The 22,456-nt window shown below is 40.5% G+C and overlaps 1 protein-coding gene across 1 annotated transcript; it reads right to left on the bottom strand.

The window, feature by feature from the left end:
• Nucleotides 1-4,621: 4,621 nt before the first annotated feature.
• On the bottom strand, nucleotides 4,622-17,355 carry LOC102783596 (hepatic sodium/bile acid cotransporter-like). Its single transcript, XM_087852251.1, has 8 exons — nucleotides 17,321-17,355; nucleotides 14,839-15,063; nucleotides 11,503-11,589; nucleotides 10,233-10,345; nucleotides 9,557-9,761; nucleotides 6,792-6,970; nucleotides 6,414-6,613; nucleotides 4,622-4,872 (listed from the first exon to the last, which is right to left on the bottom strand). Exons 2-8 carry the CDS (start codon nucleotides 15,025-15,027, stop codon nucleotides 4,820-4,822), a joined length of 1,026 nt encoding a protein of 341 aa, XP_087708377.1. The 5' UTR covers nucleotides 15,028-15,063; nucleotides 17,321-17,355; the 3' UTR covers nucleotides 4,622-4,819.
• Between the last annotated feature and the right edge of the window lie 5,101 nt (nucleotides 17,356-22,456).

Here is a 22,456-nt window from a genome sequence, read left to right as displayed (position 1 = left end):
GAATTACTGACAAGATGTTTAAGGCAGAAGGTACTGTTGGTTGCAGATGGGGCAGTGATTGGTGTTTCCACCCGCATTTACTATAAATCCCTCAAAGTGATCTACAGCTGGCGTACTGCTCAGACTGCATTCTGCTGTGAGATGATTACTGTGAGTCAAAAAGATGCTGTTTGAAATGTCCTTAATTGTTTTGAAGTAGAAACCTCTGTGTGTGTGTCACTGCTACAAAAACAGAATAAAAATAAACTGGGGCACAAACCCAAAAAGCCACAAAAATCTCCTGTCCTGAGTCTGTTGACTCAGTGTTTTGTGTTAATTAATATTATCTTATGTTTTAGTTTATTTTGGTTATGTCTTCTGCAAAGATTTCGAGTTCCTAGGTTTTGGTTCCCATATTTCTTCTGTTCCAGTTCAGTCAGGTCTCTGTGTCAAGCCCGTGTCTCTGAGTCTGTCTCTTTGCATGTGTGTTGAGTTTCCTGTTTTATTGTGAAGGTCCGTGTCTTATGTCAGTGTATTCATTTTTGCGTCCTCCCTGTCTCGTCATGTTCATTAGGTTAAGCCGTGTCTCTCTTCTGTGTGCATTGCAACTTCCTCTTTTCCCTCCCTGTGTACATAGTTGTGTCCAAATTCATAGCCAAACTCCAGTTTCCGGCAATGGTGGCCGCTACTAAGTTTTAATATTACTCTTATTATTCTTTCTGGGTCACAAAATAAACTTTTAACATATTTTCAGGCGAGAATGTAGCTGTGTAAACTTCAAATATCTGCTCGGTTTATCAAGGTATCGTATATTTGCAAAAGTGCTTCGACGTTTTCGGAGAAGTCTGTTACCCACCAGCTCGATAGCTAGCCGAGAGCTCGAGGGTCACTAGAGAGAACGGCACAACTCCCGGCACATCATTTGCAGATCACCGTGGACTTTCGCTACTCAGGTTAAACGTAATATATAAGTCACTTAGACAACCTAAAAATGTTATTGTTGGGCTTTTTTCAGTGTTTTATTTGTTCGTGAGTAAATCGGTTTGCTGAGATTAAAGTTATTAGATTAGATTAGATTAGATTAAATAAAACTTTATTAATCCCCCGGGTGGGTTCCTCCTTGGTTTTCACACAGCTGAATAAACATCAAACAGAAAACTGATTAAACAGAACTGTGAGATGGTCGAGAATTTACACCAGTGTCCTCTTACATTTTAGATAGCAAGGAGCAGACGGCCGAGTTTATTAAACTCCACCGAGACAGCGGTGACGCTAATCAGAAGGCTAGAGCGTCCAATTTCCCCAGCCGTTTACTTCCGGTCTACCTCCTGAGGACCCGGCCCACGTAGAATGCGAAGGCTGGGTCCTCATGTGTCCCATGAATTTGGACACAGCTACCGTGTGTGCGACCGTGGCTCAGGGGGTTGGGAAGCGCATCTGTAACCGAAAGGTTGCTGGTGCGATCTCTGTCGTGGTCGTTGTGTCCTTGGGCAAGACACTTAACCCTACAGCCTACTGATATGGCAGCCTCGCTTCTGTCAGTCTGCCCCAGGGCAGCTGTGGCTACAACTGTAGCTTGCCTCCACCAGTATGTTAATGTGAGAGTGAATGAATTGTAAAGTGCTTTGGGTGCCTTTAAAAGCGCTATATAAATGCAATCCATTATTATTATTATTCTTTGTGCTTGTTGTCGGTTTGTCTGTCTGTCATGCCACTGCTCTTTGTCTCCTCTTCCAGGTATTCAGGTTTCTTGTTTTCAGTTCAGGCTCTGTCCTGGTCGTTGTGTCCTTGGGCAAGACACTTTACCCTACCACCTACTGGTGATGGCCAGAGGGGCCGATGGCGCGATATGGCAGCCTCGCTTCTGTCAGTCTGCCCCAGGGCAGCTGTGGCTACAACTGTGGTTTGCCTCCACCAGTGTGTGAATGTGAGAGTGAATGAATAGTGGAATTGTAAAGCGCTTTGGGTGCCTTGAAAAGCGCTATATAAATGCAATCCATTATTATTATTATTATTCTTTGTGCTTGTTGTTGGTTCGTCTGTCTGTCATGCCCCTGCTCTCTGTCTCCTCTTCCAGGTATTCAGGTTTCTTGTTTTCAGTTCAGGCTCATGTTAGGTTTTAGTTCTCCCAGGTAAGGTTCTGTTAGCTCCACGCCACTCATTTCCTGTTTTTGTTTGAATGTCACATACTGTAAATAAAAGCTCACTCGCATCAAAGCCTGTGCCTGCATTTGGGACCTTCTCTTATAACTCACATCTGCTGCCACTGCCATGACAGAAACAGTGATTTACATAGATTTTTTAAAAATTATTATTTTTAACTATAATGAACTAATACTGAAATTAAAACCCAGCATTGTGAAAACCTGTGCCCTTCTTTAAAAATCCTTTAGCTATTTGCTGAATTTCCAAGGAAAATGTCAACATGCAGATGAATTACACTTTTTCACATTGCCTAATATTCATTCAAAACACCGTGCTATTGAGAGAGAAAAAAATCATTCAAGTGTAATGAACCACTGCTGCTTTTAAAGGACTAATATTGCTTGAATGAAGAAAAGAAAAAATCTTGATCTGAGTTATAACTGCACAGATTAGATAGATGTTAGGACAACCAGAAGTACTAGACGCACCATACACCTGAACTAAATGTTACATCTGTTCCTCTAAATTCTTACAGACATGTGGTCATAATGTTGTCATGGTCCGGGTGAGTGCTGGAGTTTTCTTCTTTTTTGCTGTCTCCACTTTTGGGCAGAGTCACTGCATTGCGTTCAGTTCAGTTCCGTTCAATTTTATTTATATAGCGCCAACTCAAGCCGTTCTGATGCTTCTCCACACAATTATGCTGTTAGCATTTAGGATCAGCGGTCACCATTACTCTCCACCAAGTGCTCAGCGTGCCACAGTCAGTGTTAATCGCTACAGTTTTGGTTAAAGAGCTGATTTCTGCAGAAAGCTGTTGACTTTGTTTGTTTCTACAGACCTCCAGTCGGCTGTCAGGTTTCGTCTTAGACAACACTTACTCTCACCCAGCTGCTGGTCTAAATGTGACTGTTCAGTTTCTCTATCCTGTCAGTCATTCAGCTTACCTGCCTGCCCTCCTGTCACCATCACAGAGCCCTACGGATCACCTGCTCTGTAATCAGCTCACCTGGACAACTCATCCTTCCCCCACCTTGCCAGTCCACTACCTGCAAAACTGTAAGATTAAGTAATCTACACTCTGTTTCTCCATCTACGGGGCTCTGGGTCATGGTCCCTTAATCTCCTCTTTTTTTCTTGCAGTGTACGGAGACTCCCGGTTGCATTTCCTGGTGCCCATGCCCTCCACCAAACCTTGAACTTTGAGTGCACTAATGTCTGGTGATGTTTCCGACCTATTCTAGCCTTAGTTTCTCATTGTGACCTTAGATCTTGAAAAATGCCCAAGTTATAGTTCTCTGACCTTTTCTGACCTTGTTTCTCATTATTGTTGATAATTCCGTTCAGAGTTCATGATTCATAGTCTTGTTGTAATAAAGGTCTCGTGTTTTACGTCACCCCTTGTCTCCGTGTTTTCCGTTCTGAGACAGCCCACTTTGCGTGGCTTCAGCTGTGACAAATGTGCTGTTTTTGATTGCTGTGGCATCTCACTAGAGCATTCAAAGCTTGGTTTCTCATAAACCCTTAAAACCAGCAGCACAGACACAGGCAGCCCTTTGCACTGAGAGCGTAGTGCAAAAGTCTTGAGCCTCCCCTTGTTTCTTTATATTTGTGCTTCCATGGAGACTTTCTTGGGATTTTTTTAAAAGTGGTCTTGAGCAAAAAACAAAACACAATTGCACAGTTACTCTTTGATGGAGGTTTTTGTATTTGTTTTGCCTTTTTTGTGGAAAATGGAATACGAATACAGGCAGCAGAGACTCTTAGCCAGAACTTTTTTGTTGCCACTGTTTCCCATTGTCATTTAAAATGTCATTTAGTTTTCCTTGTCATCAAATACAAAATTTGTCTATATGTCTACCCTACTCTACTCAGTGAAAGTAGGTAGAAAAAACCTCTCATTTAACAGGAAGAAGCCTCTAGTAGAACCAGGCTCTGGGAGGAGCGGTCATTTTCCATGACCAGCTGGATCTTTTGTTTTGTCCTCCTCCCCTCCACCCCAATCAATTGCAGGAGATGGCTCTGCCTTCCTGTACCTGCGAGTACCTAGTGGAGTACCGGGGCATCATCCTATCCCAGGACAGTGATGGTCTATGTAGCTGTGCTCTTCCTTCTGAAGTCGAGCACCATCATGTTTGCATCTAACCATTCTGTGGGCACCACGACCTTGAGTTCTACTGAAAGTCTAAGGTGGTCAAGGTGAACAGGAATGAAAACCGGACAGTGCTCTGTGGAGCTCATGCAGTGCATATCACAAACTCAGAGCTCTGCTCATCTCACATACTGCAGCCTGTAATGTAGTAATCCATGAGATGGTGGACGTGTTTCCTGGCATTTCCTCAGTGGTACTTATTGGTACTTAGTGGACAAGAGCTTGAAAAAACACAAGTGTACATAATGAATTTATTTTCGGTGGAAACTTGTAATTGTATGACGTAGGAAAAAGATAGACTCATCAGATTTTTCAAAAATTTATTTAAAACTGGATTTTGTCTTCATTAGTGCTTTATAACTGAAGTTACTAATACATTTACAGGTTTCAGATAACGATATTGTTTTATAATCAAGAAATACAGTTGCACATTTTTCTGTTTGTTCATTAAGCTGTAAGGAAGCTATTTTTGGTTACTTCATCTGGAGCCCCTTTGGTGTAACAGTGCACGCTAATAGAGACATATATGAGCGGTAATTGACATCACTCATCAGACTCTTTCAGATCCTCTCCAGTGGCAGCAGCCTGGTAAGTTTCTGTGGGTCAGACAAGCATATGCATTAACACAAACCAAGATTTGGCACAAAAGTTGCTCAACCTGTGGTTAAATGTGAAATCCTAAGGTCTGGTTATTCATCTGCCTAAACAAAACACAATCACAAAGTTATTCTTTGATTTGTTTTGGTGCCGTTTTGACAATTTTTGTGTGTGTAAAATTTCAAGCAAGAACAGGCAGCAGAGACTCTTAGCCAGAAACCTTTTTGTGGGCTCATTGGTGCTTGCAGTTTGTTACGACTCAGGTCATAATTTTGCTCGTCCACACCTGATGGTGGAATTGTTCATTTTCTCTGCTGCTTCTTTTGTTTTCTTCCAACCAGGCTGTTGTGTACAGTAATGTACTGTGTGTGTTCAAGTTCCTGTATCTAGAATAACTAGGTAAACTAGGTTTTCCTCCACTCCAACCCAACCAATCGTGGCAGATAGCTGCCGCTCCCTAAGCCTGCTGAAGGTTTCTTCCTGTTAAACTAGAGTTTTTCCTTCCCACTGTGGCCAAGTGTTGCTCATAGGAGGGTTGTTTGATTGTTGGGGATTTCTCTGTATTATTGTAAAAACCTAGAATGTAACCTTAATACATTTATATTATATATAATATACTAAGTGCCTTGAGGCATCTACTGTTATGATTTGGCTCTATATAAATAAAATATGAAATCAAATTGAACTGAATTTAAACTATTGAGAGTGCCAGATGTTAATAATAATTACTAATGCTTAAATGCAGAATGCCATAAATTTGCATTTAACTGTCTCATACCCGTAACTGAGGCTCAAGTGTGCATTTATTGTGTGTTTGTCTCAGGTTAGAGTGGTGCAGTGGTTAGCACTGTTGCCACATAGTAGAGCTTTTGTTCTTGAAGAGGCAGATATGAGGCACATAATGCTTTCGGTGATCAATGAGACCACTCAAATGACTAACAATTAAAGCAAATACATTATTAATAATGAAATTATATAGAATAAAATACACTATATCTAATGTGGCACCTTATAAAAGGTCAGTTTGGGTACCAGTACATGAGAGTATAATATTGTCAATAGTGGTTCTGCATAACCTACAACATGAAAGGGTACAACAGGAGTACCTTAGAAGGCATCGCCCCTTTTACAAGCCCATAAAGGTACAATAAAGTACTTTGGGGAGAATATATCTGTATTATTATTTTTTGCTCTATACTTTGTGTAGTGTAAAAAGTGCTGTTTCTTCAAACGCAAAATTTTAAAAATGTTTAATTTAAAATATTTGACATATAGCAACTGGAGTAATGCAAACACTCCAATCTGAGATGCTGCAACCTGGATGTAGTTCAGTGAGTTAACCCAAACCTTGTTCTAGCATTGCCTACTTCAGATATCCACAACATCCAAACCCACACTTGATCAAGTCACAGTTGAATTTTTGTGAAATAACGATCAGCCAGACATCTGTAGATACTTGTTTTTTGTTTTTTTTTTTAAATCTTGTGTGATAAAAGGCCTGTGTTAAAATGTAACCTCTGAATCCTGCTGTCACTCTTACCTTTCTCTTTTCTCTTGAACCTTTGGTAGCACCTAAACAGCATGATGATCATCGCCGCCTCCAACAACTGAAACACCAAGTAGACTGTTGGGAATAGATACAGAGGACCCACCACTTCGTCAGGGAAAGCTACCTTCAATATGGTGGTGCACAGTGGGACATTCTGACAGCCTGTTTCCATGGAAACGGTTCTCCGCTCCCTGAAGGCAAGGAAGGATTATTTACAAGTCATATCTACCTACCTGCCTGTATATATATATACACATATATATATATATATATATATATATATATATATATATATATATATATATATATATATATATATATATATATATATATATATCCATTGATGATTGAATTAAACAAATAACCTACCTGTGGATGAGTCTGAAGATTGAAGAGAAGACATATCCAAAGCAGTAGCCCATCAAAGGCATGAGACCAGCGATGGCCAAGAGTGAAGGAGACATCATAGTCAGGATGATATGTCCGCTTCCAAAAGCGATTAAGATCAAGGTCCCCATAAGTATAATCAGCATTATAATCATGCCTACCTAAGAACAACAAGACAGGACATAAATCAGTGTTTGACTTCTCTTCTGCTTTTGTGTTGCTCAAAAGAATTTGAGTATAGGATAAATTAAATTACACTTCTGGGATATTGATCTGGTCAGTTAAGTAGAGAAGGGGTTGTTAATCAGTTTTAGTGGCTTGGATGTTGATGAAATCAACAACAGGTGTGCCAGAGATGCAAAAACAAGACAATGTTCAAAACCAGAATAGTTTCACAGGTGGAGGCCGTTGAGATTTTGCCCTCCTCATCATTTCTGATTGATTTAAATTTAATTCAACTTAACTCAGCTTATTTATAGCTCCAAATCACAACAACAGTTGCCTCAAGACACTTTATATTGTAAGGTAAAACCCTACAATAATACAGAGAAAACCCCAACAATGATATGACCCCCTATGACCAATCGCTTTGGTGACAGATGAAGTACAAATGCCCTTTTAAAAGGAAGAAACCTCTGGCAAAACCAGGCTCAGAGAGGGACAGCCATCTGCTGTGTCCAGCTGTGTGTGAGAGGAGAAAACAGGACAAAGACACACTGTGGAAGAGAGCCAGAGAGTAATTATTAAATGCAGACTGGTGTATAAACACATAATGAGTTTAAAAGGTGAGCGAAGAAGAAACTCATTGCATCAGGGGAAGCCTCAGCAGCTTAGACCTATTGAAGCATAACTAAGGGAGGATTCAGGGTCACCTGATCCAACCCTAACTATATGCTTTAGCAAAAAGGAAAGTTTTAAGTCTAATCTTAAAAGTAGGGATAGTGTCTATCTCCTGAATCCAAACTGGATGCTCGTTCCACAGAAGAGGGGCCTGAAAACTGCAGGCTCTGTCTCCCATTTTACTTTTAAATACCTTAGGAACCACAAATAAGCCTGCAGTCTGACAGTGAAGTGCTCTATTAAGGTGATAGAGGTGATATTAAGCTGATCTTGTTAGACACTATAACAGCTGAGAAGATCATTGAAGCCTCTCTTTCTGCCATCATGGACACTTATCGCACTCACTGCACCTGTAAAGCCACCGGCATTTTGGAGGACGTCACACACCCCTCCCATACACTCTTCATCTTGCTGCCTTCTGGCAAGAGGTACCGGAGCATTTATGCCCTCACTGTCAGACTGTGAAACAGTAACTTCCCCCAAGCTGTCAGACTCCTGAACAGTCAGTGACTGGACTGCACAATACTCAGTCTTTTTCACATTTCTTTTGCACTGTTGTGTCTGTATCGTTCTGTTCTGTCAGGTACAGTCAGGTTCTATGTAGTCCTGTGTTGATTGTCTGTTATATGTCATATGTAACACCATGGTCTTGGAGAAACGTTGTCTCATTTCACTCTTTACTGTACCACTGCACATGGTTGGAATGACAATAAAGCAAATTGACTTGATTTCTAAGATTTTTAGTGACCAGAACAATAAACTCAGTTTTATCTGAATTTAGAAACTGAAAATGACAGGTCATCCAGGTCTCTATGTCTTCAAGGCATTCCTGCAGTTTAACTAATTTCTGTGTGTTTTCTGGCTTCATTGATAGATAAAGTTGGGTGTCATCTGTCCAGTGAAAATGAATGCTATGTCTTTAATGTTATTGTCTGTATACTGTAAACACAACTGGTCGTAGCACAGAACCCTGCACTGAGGTCCAGCAGGACAAGCACAAAAGTGAGTCCACTGTCAGAGGCCATAAGAAGGTAATTTGTTACCTTCATTAATGGCTTTTCAGTACTGTAATGAGCTCTGAAACCTGGCTGAACTCTTCAAATAAACATTTTTTTTCTGCAGATAAGTAAATAGCTGTTTTACAACTACTCTTTCAAGAAGTTTTGAGAGAAAAGGAAGGTTCGACATTGACCTATAACTTGATAAGACAGCTGGGTCAAGTGTTGGCTTCTTAAGTAACGGTTTAACTACTGCAGGTTTGGAGGCCTGTGGTATGGAGCCAGTTAATAGGCCCTGTCAAGGAGAGCTGGACAGGACCTTAGAAGGTTCTTAACCCATCAACAGGACAGGTAACTCCTTTGTGCAAAAAAGAACAGGATGAGCACTGTCAGAGCCCTAAAAAATTCTGTGAATGTCTCTTTCATAAGGGTGGCCTAAGGGCCAGTCGTCCTCTAGTGGACCCTGTCCCTGACACTGTGGAGGGTCTGGAGAAGCCATGGCAAAAAGTATGCTGCCTGTAATATTGTTTAGTATGGTGGTGGGTCAGTGATGGTCTGCGGAAGCATATCAAAGTGACGCACAGAACTCTACAGGCTAGGCAACAGCACTCTGACTGCCATTAGGTACCATTAGGAATTATTTGAGTTTAGAGAAAGATGTTTAGACTTGTCTGAAGACAAAGTTATTCAGTTTCTCTGTGTGTCAAGTTAAGAAAAAACATCAGCAAATTCTAGAATTTGTAGGATGATGTAATCTACAGGTTTTCCATTTTGTTTGGGGGTTTTTTTGTTAAACAAATATCTAAAATAAGAGTCATTGAAATCTTTATTTGCCTGTACAACTGATTAATCAACACTGTTAATCAGTTTGATTGTCTGACCTTCAGTCTCCTGTCAGTATGCACAAACCTTTGTGAACTTCTTCGAGTACTGTGGCCTGTAGGTCTTGATGACGATGCCGATGCTACACGGAACAAGGATCAAGACCAACGATAACATAATTTCACCATAAGGGACAGCGTTCTGCACGCTGGGGAAACCCTGGCAGTAGATGTAGAGCAGGAGAGGCATCATACCCAGAGCCAACATTGTAGAGCAGGAAGTCATCACGATGCTGGAGAAGACAAGGGTGAGATAAATATGTTGCTTTACTCTGAGCTATGGAAACTAGCCTTTCTGAATTAAAAATGACATCTGATTCTCACGGACTTTATGATTTCCATATTCCTCGTATTTTACTGACCCCATTTACCTTCTCATAACTGCACAACGCTAAATGTCCCTGTCAACCTGATGTTCAAACAATTTACTAGAGATATTCCTGCTTCCTGGAATATTCCACTGACCTGCTGGACATCAGATAGAGATATGCCAAAATCTAACTGAACTGTCTGAATTGTGCTTGTCTTGGTGTTATATTTGAAAACTGCACAGGCAGACACAGTGTGAGAAAGTTTTATACCACAATCGAGTGGTATAACTGTTGTGAAGTTTTCTGCCTGAACATTAATCACTTCAAATGACATTTTTAGCTTCTTTTTGGTCATTATAAATGTATTACAACTACATAACTTCCCATGTGTACCTGAGGTTCATGTCCCCCTGTATAGCCAGAGCCATGGAGTTGGAGAAAATTCCTCCAGGACAGCAGCCACATACCAGAACAACCACACCTGTTATATCACTCAACTGGAACCCCTGTAACACAAAATCCCAATAACCTCTTGCAGGATGCTGCAAATACCAGTGACAATGTCTAATAGTCTAAAACACAATGTCTGGTGTCAATTATATACTGGTACATCAACACAAATTCAATTATACTGGGCAACTTTTGTCATGTGCCTTGGGAGTGTCTAGGAGGTGTTCCTGTTTGTTAGAGCAGTTCCAGATTTCCGTCCTCTGGGGTGGAGTTTCCAGCACCTCACCTGCTTCTCGTTTCAACAGCAATCAGCAGTAGGGTTCTTAAACCAGCACTCTCTCCACCAGTTTGTCCAGCTACTGTTGTGGTAACTCTGCCTCCTTGTGATCAAGTTCATGCTCGTCTGTCCCAGGTTTAACGTTGCCTCCTTTCTCAGTTCTATCAGATTCACCTCCTGCCGTGTGACTCTTCAGCGCTTGTCCTGTTCGGTTCTACTACGTCAGTCTACAAACCATGGGGTTCACACTCACCACGCTCCTTGCCCTGCCTTCCTGCCTGTCATGGCTCGCTTGGATTTTCCTCCCTCTGGACCTCCTGGAAACCATACCGTCTCCTCTCACGTGCCCACCTGCCATGAATCTGCCTGATTGCCAGTTTGCCTGAGCTGAGTTGAGTAACACTTGTCAGTACAGCTCCGTTAACCTCTGTTTTCCATGTGAAGTTCTAGTCTGTTCTAACTACGTTTACTTGTATATAAATCCCTGGACCCATCCCTGTTTCCTGATCTGTTCCCCTGAGTCTGGCAGTGAGGTGTGGAGTGAATGTGAGCGTGAGTGCTGAAGAGGATTGTGAAACTCGAGAGTCAGGGGTAGACTTGCGGCCTGTGTTTTTTGGACCCGTTTCCCTTCCATCCCTGGATCCCTCGAAATCTTGTTAATAAACTTGTGACTTTTATTCTAAATTCATCCGGTCTGCACCTGAGTCTGTTCCACTCATTTTCCTCACATAAAAAAATCTGTTTTTAGTTCTTCTTTTTGGTTAACTCAGTGTAATTTTTACATTTTTTATTATGAATCCCTGTAAAAAGATTTTTGTGGGGAACACAAATCATAAATCACTGTCTGTATTTGTAACTTTGTAACTTTGTAAAGACAAATGTGTATTATTTATACTGCATGTTAGTAATCTTATTTAACTTTACATAAATACCAACCTTAACTAAGCAAAAGGCTGTAAGAGGCATGATCCCATACTGGGCCATAGCTGCAATAGCCAACCCCTTAGGTTTCATGATGTAATTCTGTAAACAGAAGAAGTTAGCAAAATTGATCATAAATTTACCAAACATGTATCATGCCACTGTGTTTTATATTAACATGAACACGGCGGCATGTCTTCCCCTTCTCTCTCTGCCCCCACTTTCCTGTCCTTTCTTCACTGAGTCTAACCAATAAAGCAGAAAAAGGCCAAATGAATTTAAAAAAACAAAACAAAAAAAAAACTAGGCTTACTATAAAAAAGTGCATTTTAATTGAAAAAGGTAAACTTTCATATATTCTGTATTTATTACAATAGGTAATGTTCAGAAATCCAGTATCTCAAAATATTTCTATATTTTATTCCAGTTTGAGTAAATTACTCAAATCATGAATTCTTTGTTCCATCCATCCACCCACTTATTTTCTGCTGCTTATCCAGGTTCAGGTCATGGGGCAGCAGTCGGAGCAAAGAAGCATAGTCTAGCCTCAACCTGGCCACCTCCTCCAGCTCATTTGGGGGACACTGAGCCGTTACAAAGGCAGCTGAGAGATATAATCTCTCCACCGAGTCCTGGGTCTGCCACAGACCCTCATCCCAAAACGAACATGCCCAAAATACCTCACCTAGAAAGCATCCATGAGGCATCCTTGTCAGATACCCAAAACATCACAACTAGCTCCTTTCGATGTGTGGGAGCAGCACTGCTACTCCAAATCCCTTTTGATTGGCTGAGCGCCTTACCCTGTTGCTAAAGGAAAACTCAGTCACCCATTTGTATCCTTCACCTCATTCTTTTTGAGTCATTACCCATAGCTTGTGACCATGGGTGAGGGTTAAACAAAGATTAACTAGTAAATTGACAGCTTCACTTTTATGCTTAGCACAGAATGTGCCAACCTGGAGAGAGAAGTATCCGTGAGGCCAAGTTAGACTACAAGAGAAAGACCGAAGAACACCTAGACAGCAACAAAGGCAAACAGGTGTGGATGGTATTCAGCACATTACCAATTAAAGGAATAACTTCGGAGCTGTGAGAGGATTGCCTCCAGAGTACGACCCCAGTAACCCTGTCCTGGGTAGGGTAGAGTGGACCCCTGTATCGAGTATAAGGGTATACTTGATACAGGGTTTGTCTGAACAAAAACAGAATCAAATCGACTTTATCAATTGTAAACGGTATAACTTTATGGTCTTTACTTTACAATATAAAGTGTCCTGAGGCAACAGTTGTTGTGATTTGGCACTATAAAATAAAATTGAATTGAAAATCCAAATTCAGCTGACTACCAGGAGACTTTAGAGGACTTTGAGCTTCCATCTGTTGACAATCTTTATGGAGATGTAGAGTTCTTTTTCTAACAGGACTTATTACCTGCACACAGAAATAAAACTGATAATTTTTATGATGACCATTTTATTAGGCTACTTTGCTTGGCTGGTCATCCAACTCTCTTGGGTGAATCCTACATAGAATCTATGGGGTGTCGTCAAGAGGAAGAGGGGAAAAAAACAAAGCAAAATTACAGGTGAGCTAAGGTCCATTATCAAATCATCATAGCACCTCAGGAGTGCCACGATGCACTAATTAATGGAAGACCCAAGCAGAGTGTATAAATCAAGAACTGTTCCAGAAGTTGTAAATAATTTGCTGACTGCTCTTAGGTAATGGTCTAGTATTTAGAGATACTGGATTTGTGATAAGTATGCCTCCCTTTGGAGCTTTTCTTGGCATGCCCACCTGGAAATCACTGGAGAAATTATCTACAACAGGTAAAATAAGCATTTCTAAGTAAATATATTTCTAAAGGTGCTACTGACATGAAATTCAGTACATCAGATGCTAACAACCCATCCAATCCACACATGCAAAGAAATCAAACCATAGATGTCCATTAATTAAGTTATGTATAGTAATGAGAAATGACACAGGGAAAAAGTATCAAACGCGCTTACTGAAATGCATATTTCGTACAGAAGTCTTTGTTGGTGATGACAGCTTCTACATGCATTCTGTATGGAGAAACTAGTCGTGTGGATTGGTCAGGTGTGATTTTGGCCATTCTTCCACATAAATGGTCTTCAAATCCTGAAGGTTCAGTGGGCCCCTTCTATGAACTCTGAGCTTCAGCTCTAACCACAGATTTTCAGTTGGATTCAAACCAGGTGACTTGTTGGGCCAGTCTAGTTTCAGAGAAAGAAACTCAGTTTCCTTTGATCTGTGTTTAGGATCACTGTCTTGCTGAAACATCCACCCTTCATCGTTCATCATCCTGGTAGATGGCAGCAGATTGTTATCAAGAATGTCTCGGTACATTTTTCCATTCATCTTCAATTATATGAAGGTTGCTAGTATCGTATGCTGAAAAACAGTCCCACTCTATGATGTTCCCACCTTCAAACTTCACTGTCGGTATCCTGATTTTGGGGTAATGTGCAGTGCCTTTTGACCTTCAAACATGGTTTTGGTCTCACCTGACCAGACTACATTCCCCCAATATTTCATATGAATGTCTAAATGCTGTTTAGCAAACTTTAAACATGCTTTAACATGCTTTCTCTTCAGTAATGGAGTCTTGCGTGCTGAGGTATGTATGGTGTGCATACAAACCATGGCAGTTGAGTGTTTTTACTTGTTTTCTTTGACACACTTGTGCCTCCTCTGATGTTTCTCCTCACTCGTCTGTCTGGTAGCACCTGGTCATGTGCGGTTTATGGTGAAATTATGTTCTTTCCACTTCCAGATTATGGCCCCAACAGTGCTACACTGGAACCTTCACTAGTTTAGACATTTATCTGTAACTAATGCCATCACTATGTTTTGCAACAATAAGGCTGCGAAGGTCTTGAGAAATCTTGTTGGTTTTACCCTTCATCAGATGTTTCTTGTGTGGTAATGAGACACCTTTTTATAGGCTATGAGTTGGGACTAAACCAGCTGAAATAAATTTGCATTAAGCAGCAGGATTGCTTTCTATTTACTGATTTCAGTTGGTTACTTTTTTCCCTGTGTCATTTCTCATGAATGAATCAAATGGTTTGCTACCAACATCTGGTGAGAATTTCCAGACCAATATATTTACTTAGAAAAAATGGTGATTTTCATTACGTATTTTATCCATTATATTTCAACATGCTCAGCAATTCCTTGCAGGAACTGGAATGTGTTGTCAGGCATAAGGACATCCTCGAAAATCCTGCTTACGTGTAATTTTTTCAAGCTTTGTCACAATGCTTTTTTGCATATACACAAACCACATATACATTCGCTTTCACTGCTGATCTTGGTCACCTTGATCTTAGACACCTCCATGGTGCATCCAAGTGAAACCATGGTGATGATGATTATGATTGTAAACATTACTGTAATGACATTGCCAATCACTGGGTCCACAGCAGGACGGTAAAATGAGGTGGTGTTTGCAACCGTCACATTGCGCCACAAATCTTGATGAGAGGTCAGGTTTGCTGTGTTGTTCATGGTGCCTTCAAATCAGAAGAAACACGAGGTTGTGAGCTGTGAGTGAAAAAACAAAAGTGGAGAAGAAGAAGGAGAGAGAGCAGAGTAAGAGTTAAGCAGAATACCAGCATCTTTGTTTGTTTACATTCTGTGTTCAGATTAAGTTTTGTCCTTAAACTTAGTGAAGAAACCTTCAGTAGCAGGAAGTTCACACTCTGTCTTATTGAGGTATCCTTATGATATAGATTCTGAGCTGTGGTAAGATAATTTTCAGATGCAGTTTGATAAAGCTGTACTTAAGTAATAGAAACTAAAGAAGCCAATAAATTGCTAAAATAAATGCAGAAAATTCATGTATATGTACTTTGATTTGTTGTGCTTGGTTTAATGTTCTGTCAAATATGTCATACTACAGCACTGTAGTAAAGAATACTCAATACAGAGAATGATTTCACTTTAATTTTTCCAATATTAAAAGAAATAAAGCCACTTTAAAATCTCTGTGCGCTCTCTGTAAGAGTGTCACACCTGAATGCCGTCTAAGAACTTTGTGCTCAAACTGATCGAGGTTAAAGTTTAACAGCTGACACTTTGGGAATGAAACAACAACTGTAACAGTAAACTCTGGACTACTTAAAACATATCTCAGCATTGGTCTTCTACCCTTTCCTCAGGACATGTGTTGACTGAAGCAAGTGTTAATAAAAAAGGTTGATAACTGGAGGTTTTACAGACAGCACTTTATAATACAGCTCACAACTAAGGGGGAAATTCCTGTAATTAAATGGAATTTCAATGTGTTACATTTAAAATTATAATGTAATTGCACTTAAATACTTAAATGTAGGCAGACCAGAATAAAGGGTTTATGTTTTTACATGAACAAGGAAATAATAATACTGTAAGTAAACTTAAGTTGTGCATAAGTAATTTGAAGTATTCTCTAATTTCATGGTAATTTTGCAGAAAAACAAACAATATTTTCCTATCTTACTCTGAAAATATGTTGTATGTTCCAGGGTGTTGGTCATATTATGATATACATAATTTGACCGTTTACATCATTTTTTTAACATCTGTATTTAATACTCACTACACTGATGTGCATGAGATTGAGGACTAAACCAAAGTTTAAGAAAAACTTAATACCAACAAAATTTGCAGGCTTATGACCTTATAATGATGGAGCCAAGTCTAATTTAATTTGTTTGTTTTTTACAATCACTGTTCACAAAGGAGGGTCTCATTTCCTGTAAGAAACCAGCAATGTTACTCTGCTCCATTATACAGCCCACATCTCGGAAATTATAACGCATTTACAAGTTGAAACAACAACTGTAAGATGGAGGGATTTTCCACAAAATTAACAAGACATTATGCAATACTTAAAATTACTTACAGTATAGTTTGTCTCCTATCCTTGAGACTACCCAGAATTTAGACACCACTTAAAATTAATTGCACTAGAAGAACTTTGCCAGCTTTGAAAATCACAGTTACATGTGCTGCAAACTGTAAAAATTTGAAATGCCTCCAAGTTCTTTTTGAACGTTTTTCAAGACATATATGGTGCTGTAAACTCAGATTTTTCTTCCCGATGTAAACATAAGATTAGCAGATAAGATAACCTTTGTTAGTCCCATTTGTTAGAAGACGACTACATAATAGATTATGTAAGGTTGGCTGTGTCAAAATAATCATGCGGAACAAGCTGATGTTTCAGTAAAAGTAATTTTAGGAATGGCGCAGAGTTAATTTAAGCTAGAAACAGAACACGTCCTGCAGGAAATTAATTCAAGTGATTTAAAAGTTCACTTTCTTCTCCATTTCTAACTGATCGCTAACATACATGCATACGGTGCAAATACAGTGAATCTTTTCTTGACTTTTAACACTTGGGTACAACATGTTTAACTAACTAATTAAGTAATTAACTAAACAATGCATATTCCTCACTGGAAGCTACTTAAATCTGGTTAATCTGTGCACTACTGAGAAACAACATGCAGCATTTAATTGTTTCAAATTGCGCACTCCTTTGTCCACATGCTGTGTGCACACAAATTGCGTTCACAAGATTGCACATGTGTGTTTTCTATTCATTTTGTGCTGTATGAAAAAAAACTACAGCCCACCAATGCTTCATAAAAAAGTCAAGACTGACTTCTGGAGTTTGCTAGAGGTGAGAATTGTACACCTAAACCTAATAGCTATTCTGCAGAAAGCAGAAAAAATGAGGAAAAAACTCACGATGATTTTCAAGAAATAAACAGATGACAGATATGTTTACAGGTGTATTCAATGCTTGGTTTACCTTTTAAGTCAGATTCTTCCTTTGCTCTGCTCTCGTCTCTTTGTCATAAAATAAACTCCTTTTGTGTTGCCACTCCTTTTATATGATTCAAATGACACATGGAGGCCTCTGGTTGTCCAGAGGTGCCATCTAGTGCACAGCTGACTTCAGCACCTACAGAGGAGACCATCCTCCTCCAAATAAAACTAAAATAAAATAAAATATTATAATACTATAGCACTACAAGACACTTTATTTTAGTTTTTAAATAATGTCTCATCTATTTAGAAGTAATATTTTCATTTCAGAACATATATGTTGTTCTGACCACAAGTAATCTACATATTGTGTTTGGTATCTGTACAGCTGGAGTGGTTTGTGTGTGTGCTGTGCTTGGATATTATATGTGAAGTCATGAGTGGAAATCACAATCAATTGAAAGCTCCCAAAAGACCAGAGCGGCTTATTGTTGGTTGTGTTCGAGTCCATGTACCCCAAACCTCTCATTTTTTGTCTTTTTTTTTTATTTGTCTCAGAGATTAATTAAATGTATGATTCAAGGAGTAAATCAGGCCTTCAAGGCCTTCAAGCCCAATTTTGTCACCACTATTTACTGTGTTTTTATTAATAAATTGTGACATCCTCTGCAAAATGTCATATATACATATACATCAGCTTTTGTTTGTTTTTTATTTATAAACAAAATTGTGACAAATATCTTGTATGTTGCTGGTCCATCCCATCCATCCATTCATCTTCTTCCACTTCTCCGGGACCAGGTTGCGGGGGCAGCAGCCGCAGGAAAGCCCAGTCTTCCCTCTCTCCAGCCACCTCCCAGCTTGTCCAGCAGAACAAGGCATTCTCAGGCCAGCTGAGAGATATAATCTCTCCAGCGTGTCCTGGGTCTGCCCCGGGGACCTCCTCCCGGTGGGACATGCCTGGAACACCGCGCCCAGGAGGCATCCTTCTCAGATGCCCAAACCACCTCAACTGGTGCCTTTCGATGTGGAAGAGTTGCTGCTTTACTCTGAGCTGAACTTCTCACCCTATCTCTAAGGCCAGCAAAGGCTGCTATGGTCAGTCTGGACAGTGAATGGCCTACCCAGCAGATACTGTCTGAAGTGGGAAGTGAATGCCACAACTACTAGAACCTCTCGCCTGGTCGTGCAGTAGTTTTGTTCGGTAGCTGACAGCCACCTGCTCCAATAAGTCAGGATCTGCTCTTCGCCCCCTGGCACTTGGAAAAGGATTGCTCCGATCCAACAGTCGCTGGCATCAGTGTCGAGGAACAAGTCACCCTGGTCCAGAGGGTAACCCAGGACAGGGGCTGCTGTACCGCCGCTGTGACGGTCCGTTGTGCAGGCCCGCTGTGCAGGCCCGCTGTGCAGGCCCGCTGTGCAGGCCCGCTGTGCAGGCCATTCCATCACTTGTTGAACTTTCTGGGAATCTGTGGAAATACCTCCAGCAGAGATGATTTGGCCCAGATAGGCAACCTGCTCCCGGAACAGGCAGCATTTAGATGGCTTCAGTTTTAGGTTGGCTCCACGCAATCTGATGAACGCTTGCTCAAGCCGATCCAGCATCTGGGTGCTAACCTGACCCAGGACAATGATGTCATCAAGGTACATTAAACACGTCTCCCACTGCAGCCCAGCCAGCCTTTGGAATCTTATCTTATCTTATCTTATCTTATCTTATCTTATCTTATCTTATCGGACTCTGGAGGCCATCTCTACCTGCCAGTATCCTGATGTCAGGTCTAGTGTACTGAAGTACTTGGCAGTAGAAACCGTGTCAAGGGTATCCTGGATGCGTGGCAGGGGTTAAGCGAGTTCGCTCATTTAGTGCTCTATAGTCCACACACAGTCGGGGACTCTGATCTTTCTTTTTCACCATCACAATTGGAACAGCCCAGCTGCTATTGCTATGCTGAGCTGACCCAGCCTGCAGGCTCTGCTGTACTTGCTATTCGGCCGCTATTTGTTTATCTCCTGCCATCCTGCATGGCGAGTGCTTAACTGGTGGCCCTGGCATGGTCAAGATGTGATGCTGGATGACACTGATGCGACCAAGGTCATTTGGGCCAGTGGAGAAGACATCACCATAGGACCTCAGCAGGCCTGCCAGTCCGCAATGGGCAACGTGTGTGAAACCGGGGCTGCTCTCAGCATACAGGGTCTGCCAATGGCTTGGGACAGAAGCAGGGGCAGTGCTATCAATCTCGAGGACTGCCAAGACCCTTGGTGGGTGATTCCCTGACCCCACCAGGACTTTCACAGGCTGAAGAACCCCAGCCACTGCACTCCACTTTAAGGTAACAGCTGTAGCCCTAGGGTTAAAGACTCTGATCGGGATGCTAGAGGGTTTGCGAGGCTGCACAACTGTGTGAGCCACCAGCACTTGGTGCTTCTCCAAGTGCTGGTGGCCCTGGCATGGCTTGTTTTGAACTGTGGTCATGGCCATGCTTACAAAGCCCACACACCCCTGCTGGTGGTGGTGTTACCATGCGAGGTGTCAAGGAAAAGTAGCCCTGAGCTGGCATTTCTTAGCTGAATTGGGCAGGTTGGGGTGTACCTGGCATAATATGTAGCGTCGCTGGCTCAGTAAACTGTGGTTTTATAGGGACATTGCAGGTACAGTTCATGGCAGTGAATGGCTGGCTGCATGAGGGGGATGTAATAATCCAAGAAAGGTGATCATGTGTGCCATGCTGTCCCACTGTAAGCTGGTATATTTCCAGGGCCTTCACAATCTGAGTACTGAAACTGCTTAAACTCGCTACACACTGCATTCTGCTTTGCTACTGGTGTTAAGAAAGGGTTGGTGTGAGTTGAAGGTGGCGGGGTGAGATGCCATGCAGCTTCAAATCCTGTCATATTGGCTGCTGCTACGCTTGCCACTGACATTAGTTCCATGCCTGTGATCAAGGGCGTAGATTTGGCATGGACGGAAGGGACATGTCCCCACCAATATCCAGCGATTATTGAATTGTCCCCACCAATAATTTGATCTCTTTGAGTAAAGAAAAACAAACCCGATAGTAAGAAAAAAAACAATCTGTCAACATCTCATTCACCCAGTGGTGCAGAAAGAGTTAAATTACGTTCTCTATTGGAGTCCTACGTCATGTGACAAATATGGCCAATGTGATTGGCTGAGCCTTTCAGGGAGCTCTGTTTAGTTTTAGCAGCGGCAAACCTGCGTTGCCAGGAGGAGAGGAGGACGGCAGCAAAGAGGAAGAACCTGGATATAAGAAAGTATTTTTCAAAGAAACCTATGAGTCACTTAAAGTCAAGCTCACTCATAAAATGTGTCTGTCATAATAACGTTACAGGCTATGCTAGGCTTTGGCCCACATCAGTCTAAAATTGTATGTAACCATGAATAACATGTTTTGGAAACTAAATGCAGAACAGGCAGCACTATTAGTTATCTCAATCTCCCAGAGCAGCATTTCTAATTTTGTCTGAAACTGTAAGAGATAATGGCAGCCTCGAGTAAGCCAGGATATTAGTTTACAGAGGCTGTTAGAATTATATGTCTAAGGTTAAAATATTGGTGACACAATAATTTCATCCTAATGGCACTGACATATTCATAGGGTTAATTTTTGAGACAAAATATCATGAGGTAGTCATGATTTTGCAAATATTCCACCTTGTAGTGCAGTTTGCACAAATTGTTGTAAAAATGCACTCACCCTACAAACATTACTGATGAGTCAAGATCTGCACAAATTGACAGAAACACTGAAGCAGCTACACATTTTATTCTTATTGTCATGTATGTCCTATTTGTTCAGTTCAGTTCAGTTCAGTTCAGTTCATTTTTATTTCAAACATTTCAAACATGAGCCTTCACAATCATTACAATATATTATTCCATTATTTGTTTGAAAAGGAGTAGGTAGAAGTATTCACTTATTTGTCCCTACCCCCTCAAGTTTTACCTCTCATTCATAAATTTTCTTAAATTAAAACAAACAACATATGAAACAAAAGCAAAGCAAAACAAAACAAAACATACATAAATCAAAAACAAGAAATTAGCAATCCCCACCAGGGTATAGTTTCTTTCATATGAAAAAAAACAGAAGGTTTATATTTGCAGATGCACAAATTATGGAAAAACAAACAACCAAAACAAAACAAAACAAAACAAAAAAAAACCCCAAAAAAGAACCACAACACCATTACCAGCAACATTACCGTCCTGGGTTAACCCCGTTTTCTTCATTGTTATACTTATTTAAAATCAGGTTTTTATATTTTACTTTAAACTGTTTTATGTTTTTACTTTCTTTTATTTCTTCTGTTAGACTGTTCCATAATTTAACTCCTGCAATTGAGATAGACATAGTTCTTAAAGTTGTTCTAGCACTTTGTATTTTTAAATTCCATTTCCCTCTTAAGTTATACCCACCTTCTCTTTCTATGAACAATTTACAGATTTCTTTTGGAAGCAATTTATTTCTTACTTTATACATTATTTGCGCTGTTTTAAGCTTCACCAAGTCTTGGAATTTAATAGCTTGCATTTTGACAAAGAGTGCATTTGTATGGTCCCTGTACCCCACATTATTTATTAATCTAATGGCCCTTTTCTGTATTACAGTTATTGTTTGTGTGTTACTTTTGTATGTATTTCCCCAGACCTCTACACAGTAGCTCATATATGGCAGTAGTAAAGCACAGTATAATATGTGCAGTGCTTTCTGATCCAGCATATGCTTTGCTTTCCCCAGGACGGCAATGCCCCGTGCCAGTTTCCCCCGAACATAAGTAATATGTGGCTTCCAACAGAGCTTGTGGTCAATGATCACCCCAAGAAATTTTATTTCATTTACTCTTTCTAAATATACATTGTCAACACATATTTCTACTTTGATGTTTCTCTTTTGGTTTCCAAACAACATAAATTTGGTTTTATCTAGATTCAATGATAATTTATTTATATCAAACCACTTCTTTAATATAGTTAATTCCTGTGTGATCATCTCCAAAACCTGTGGCAATTCCACACCTGAACACAGTATATTGGTGTCATCTGCAAATATTACAAACTTTAAAATCTCCGATACTCTGCAGATATCATTTAAGTACATAATAAACATTTTTGGACCCAGTACTGAACCTTGAGGTACTCCACAAGCTATAT

The sequence above is a fragment of the Neolamprologus brichardi genome, chromosome 15 (assembly GCF_056152115.1).
Source record: "Neolamprologus brichardi isolate AB-2024 chromosome 15, ASM5615211v1, whole genome shotgun sequence".
NCBI classification, from domain to species: Eukaryota; Metazoa; Chordata; class Actinopteri; order Cichliformes; family Cichlidae; genus Neolamprologus; species Neolamprologus brichardi.
The sequence above is the reverse complement of the archived record's forward strand: the minus strand, read 5'-3'. Positions and strand labels throughout refer to the sequence as shown.

Coding starts and splice junctions, on each gene's coding strand:
- LOC102783596 (XM_087852251.1), bottom strand. CDS start 15,027: ATGAACAACACAGCAAACCTGACCTCTCATCAAGATTTGTGGCGCAAT. Junction 10,346..11,502: donor CAGCCTTTTGCTTAGTTAAG/GTTGGTATTTAT, acceptor TTTGTGTTACAG/GGGTTCCAGTTGAGTGATAT. Junction 6,971..9,556: donor ACTCGAAGAAGTTCACAAAG/GTTTGTGCATAC, acceptor TGTTGTTCTTAG/GTAGGCATGATTATAATGCT.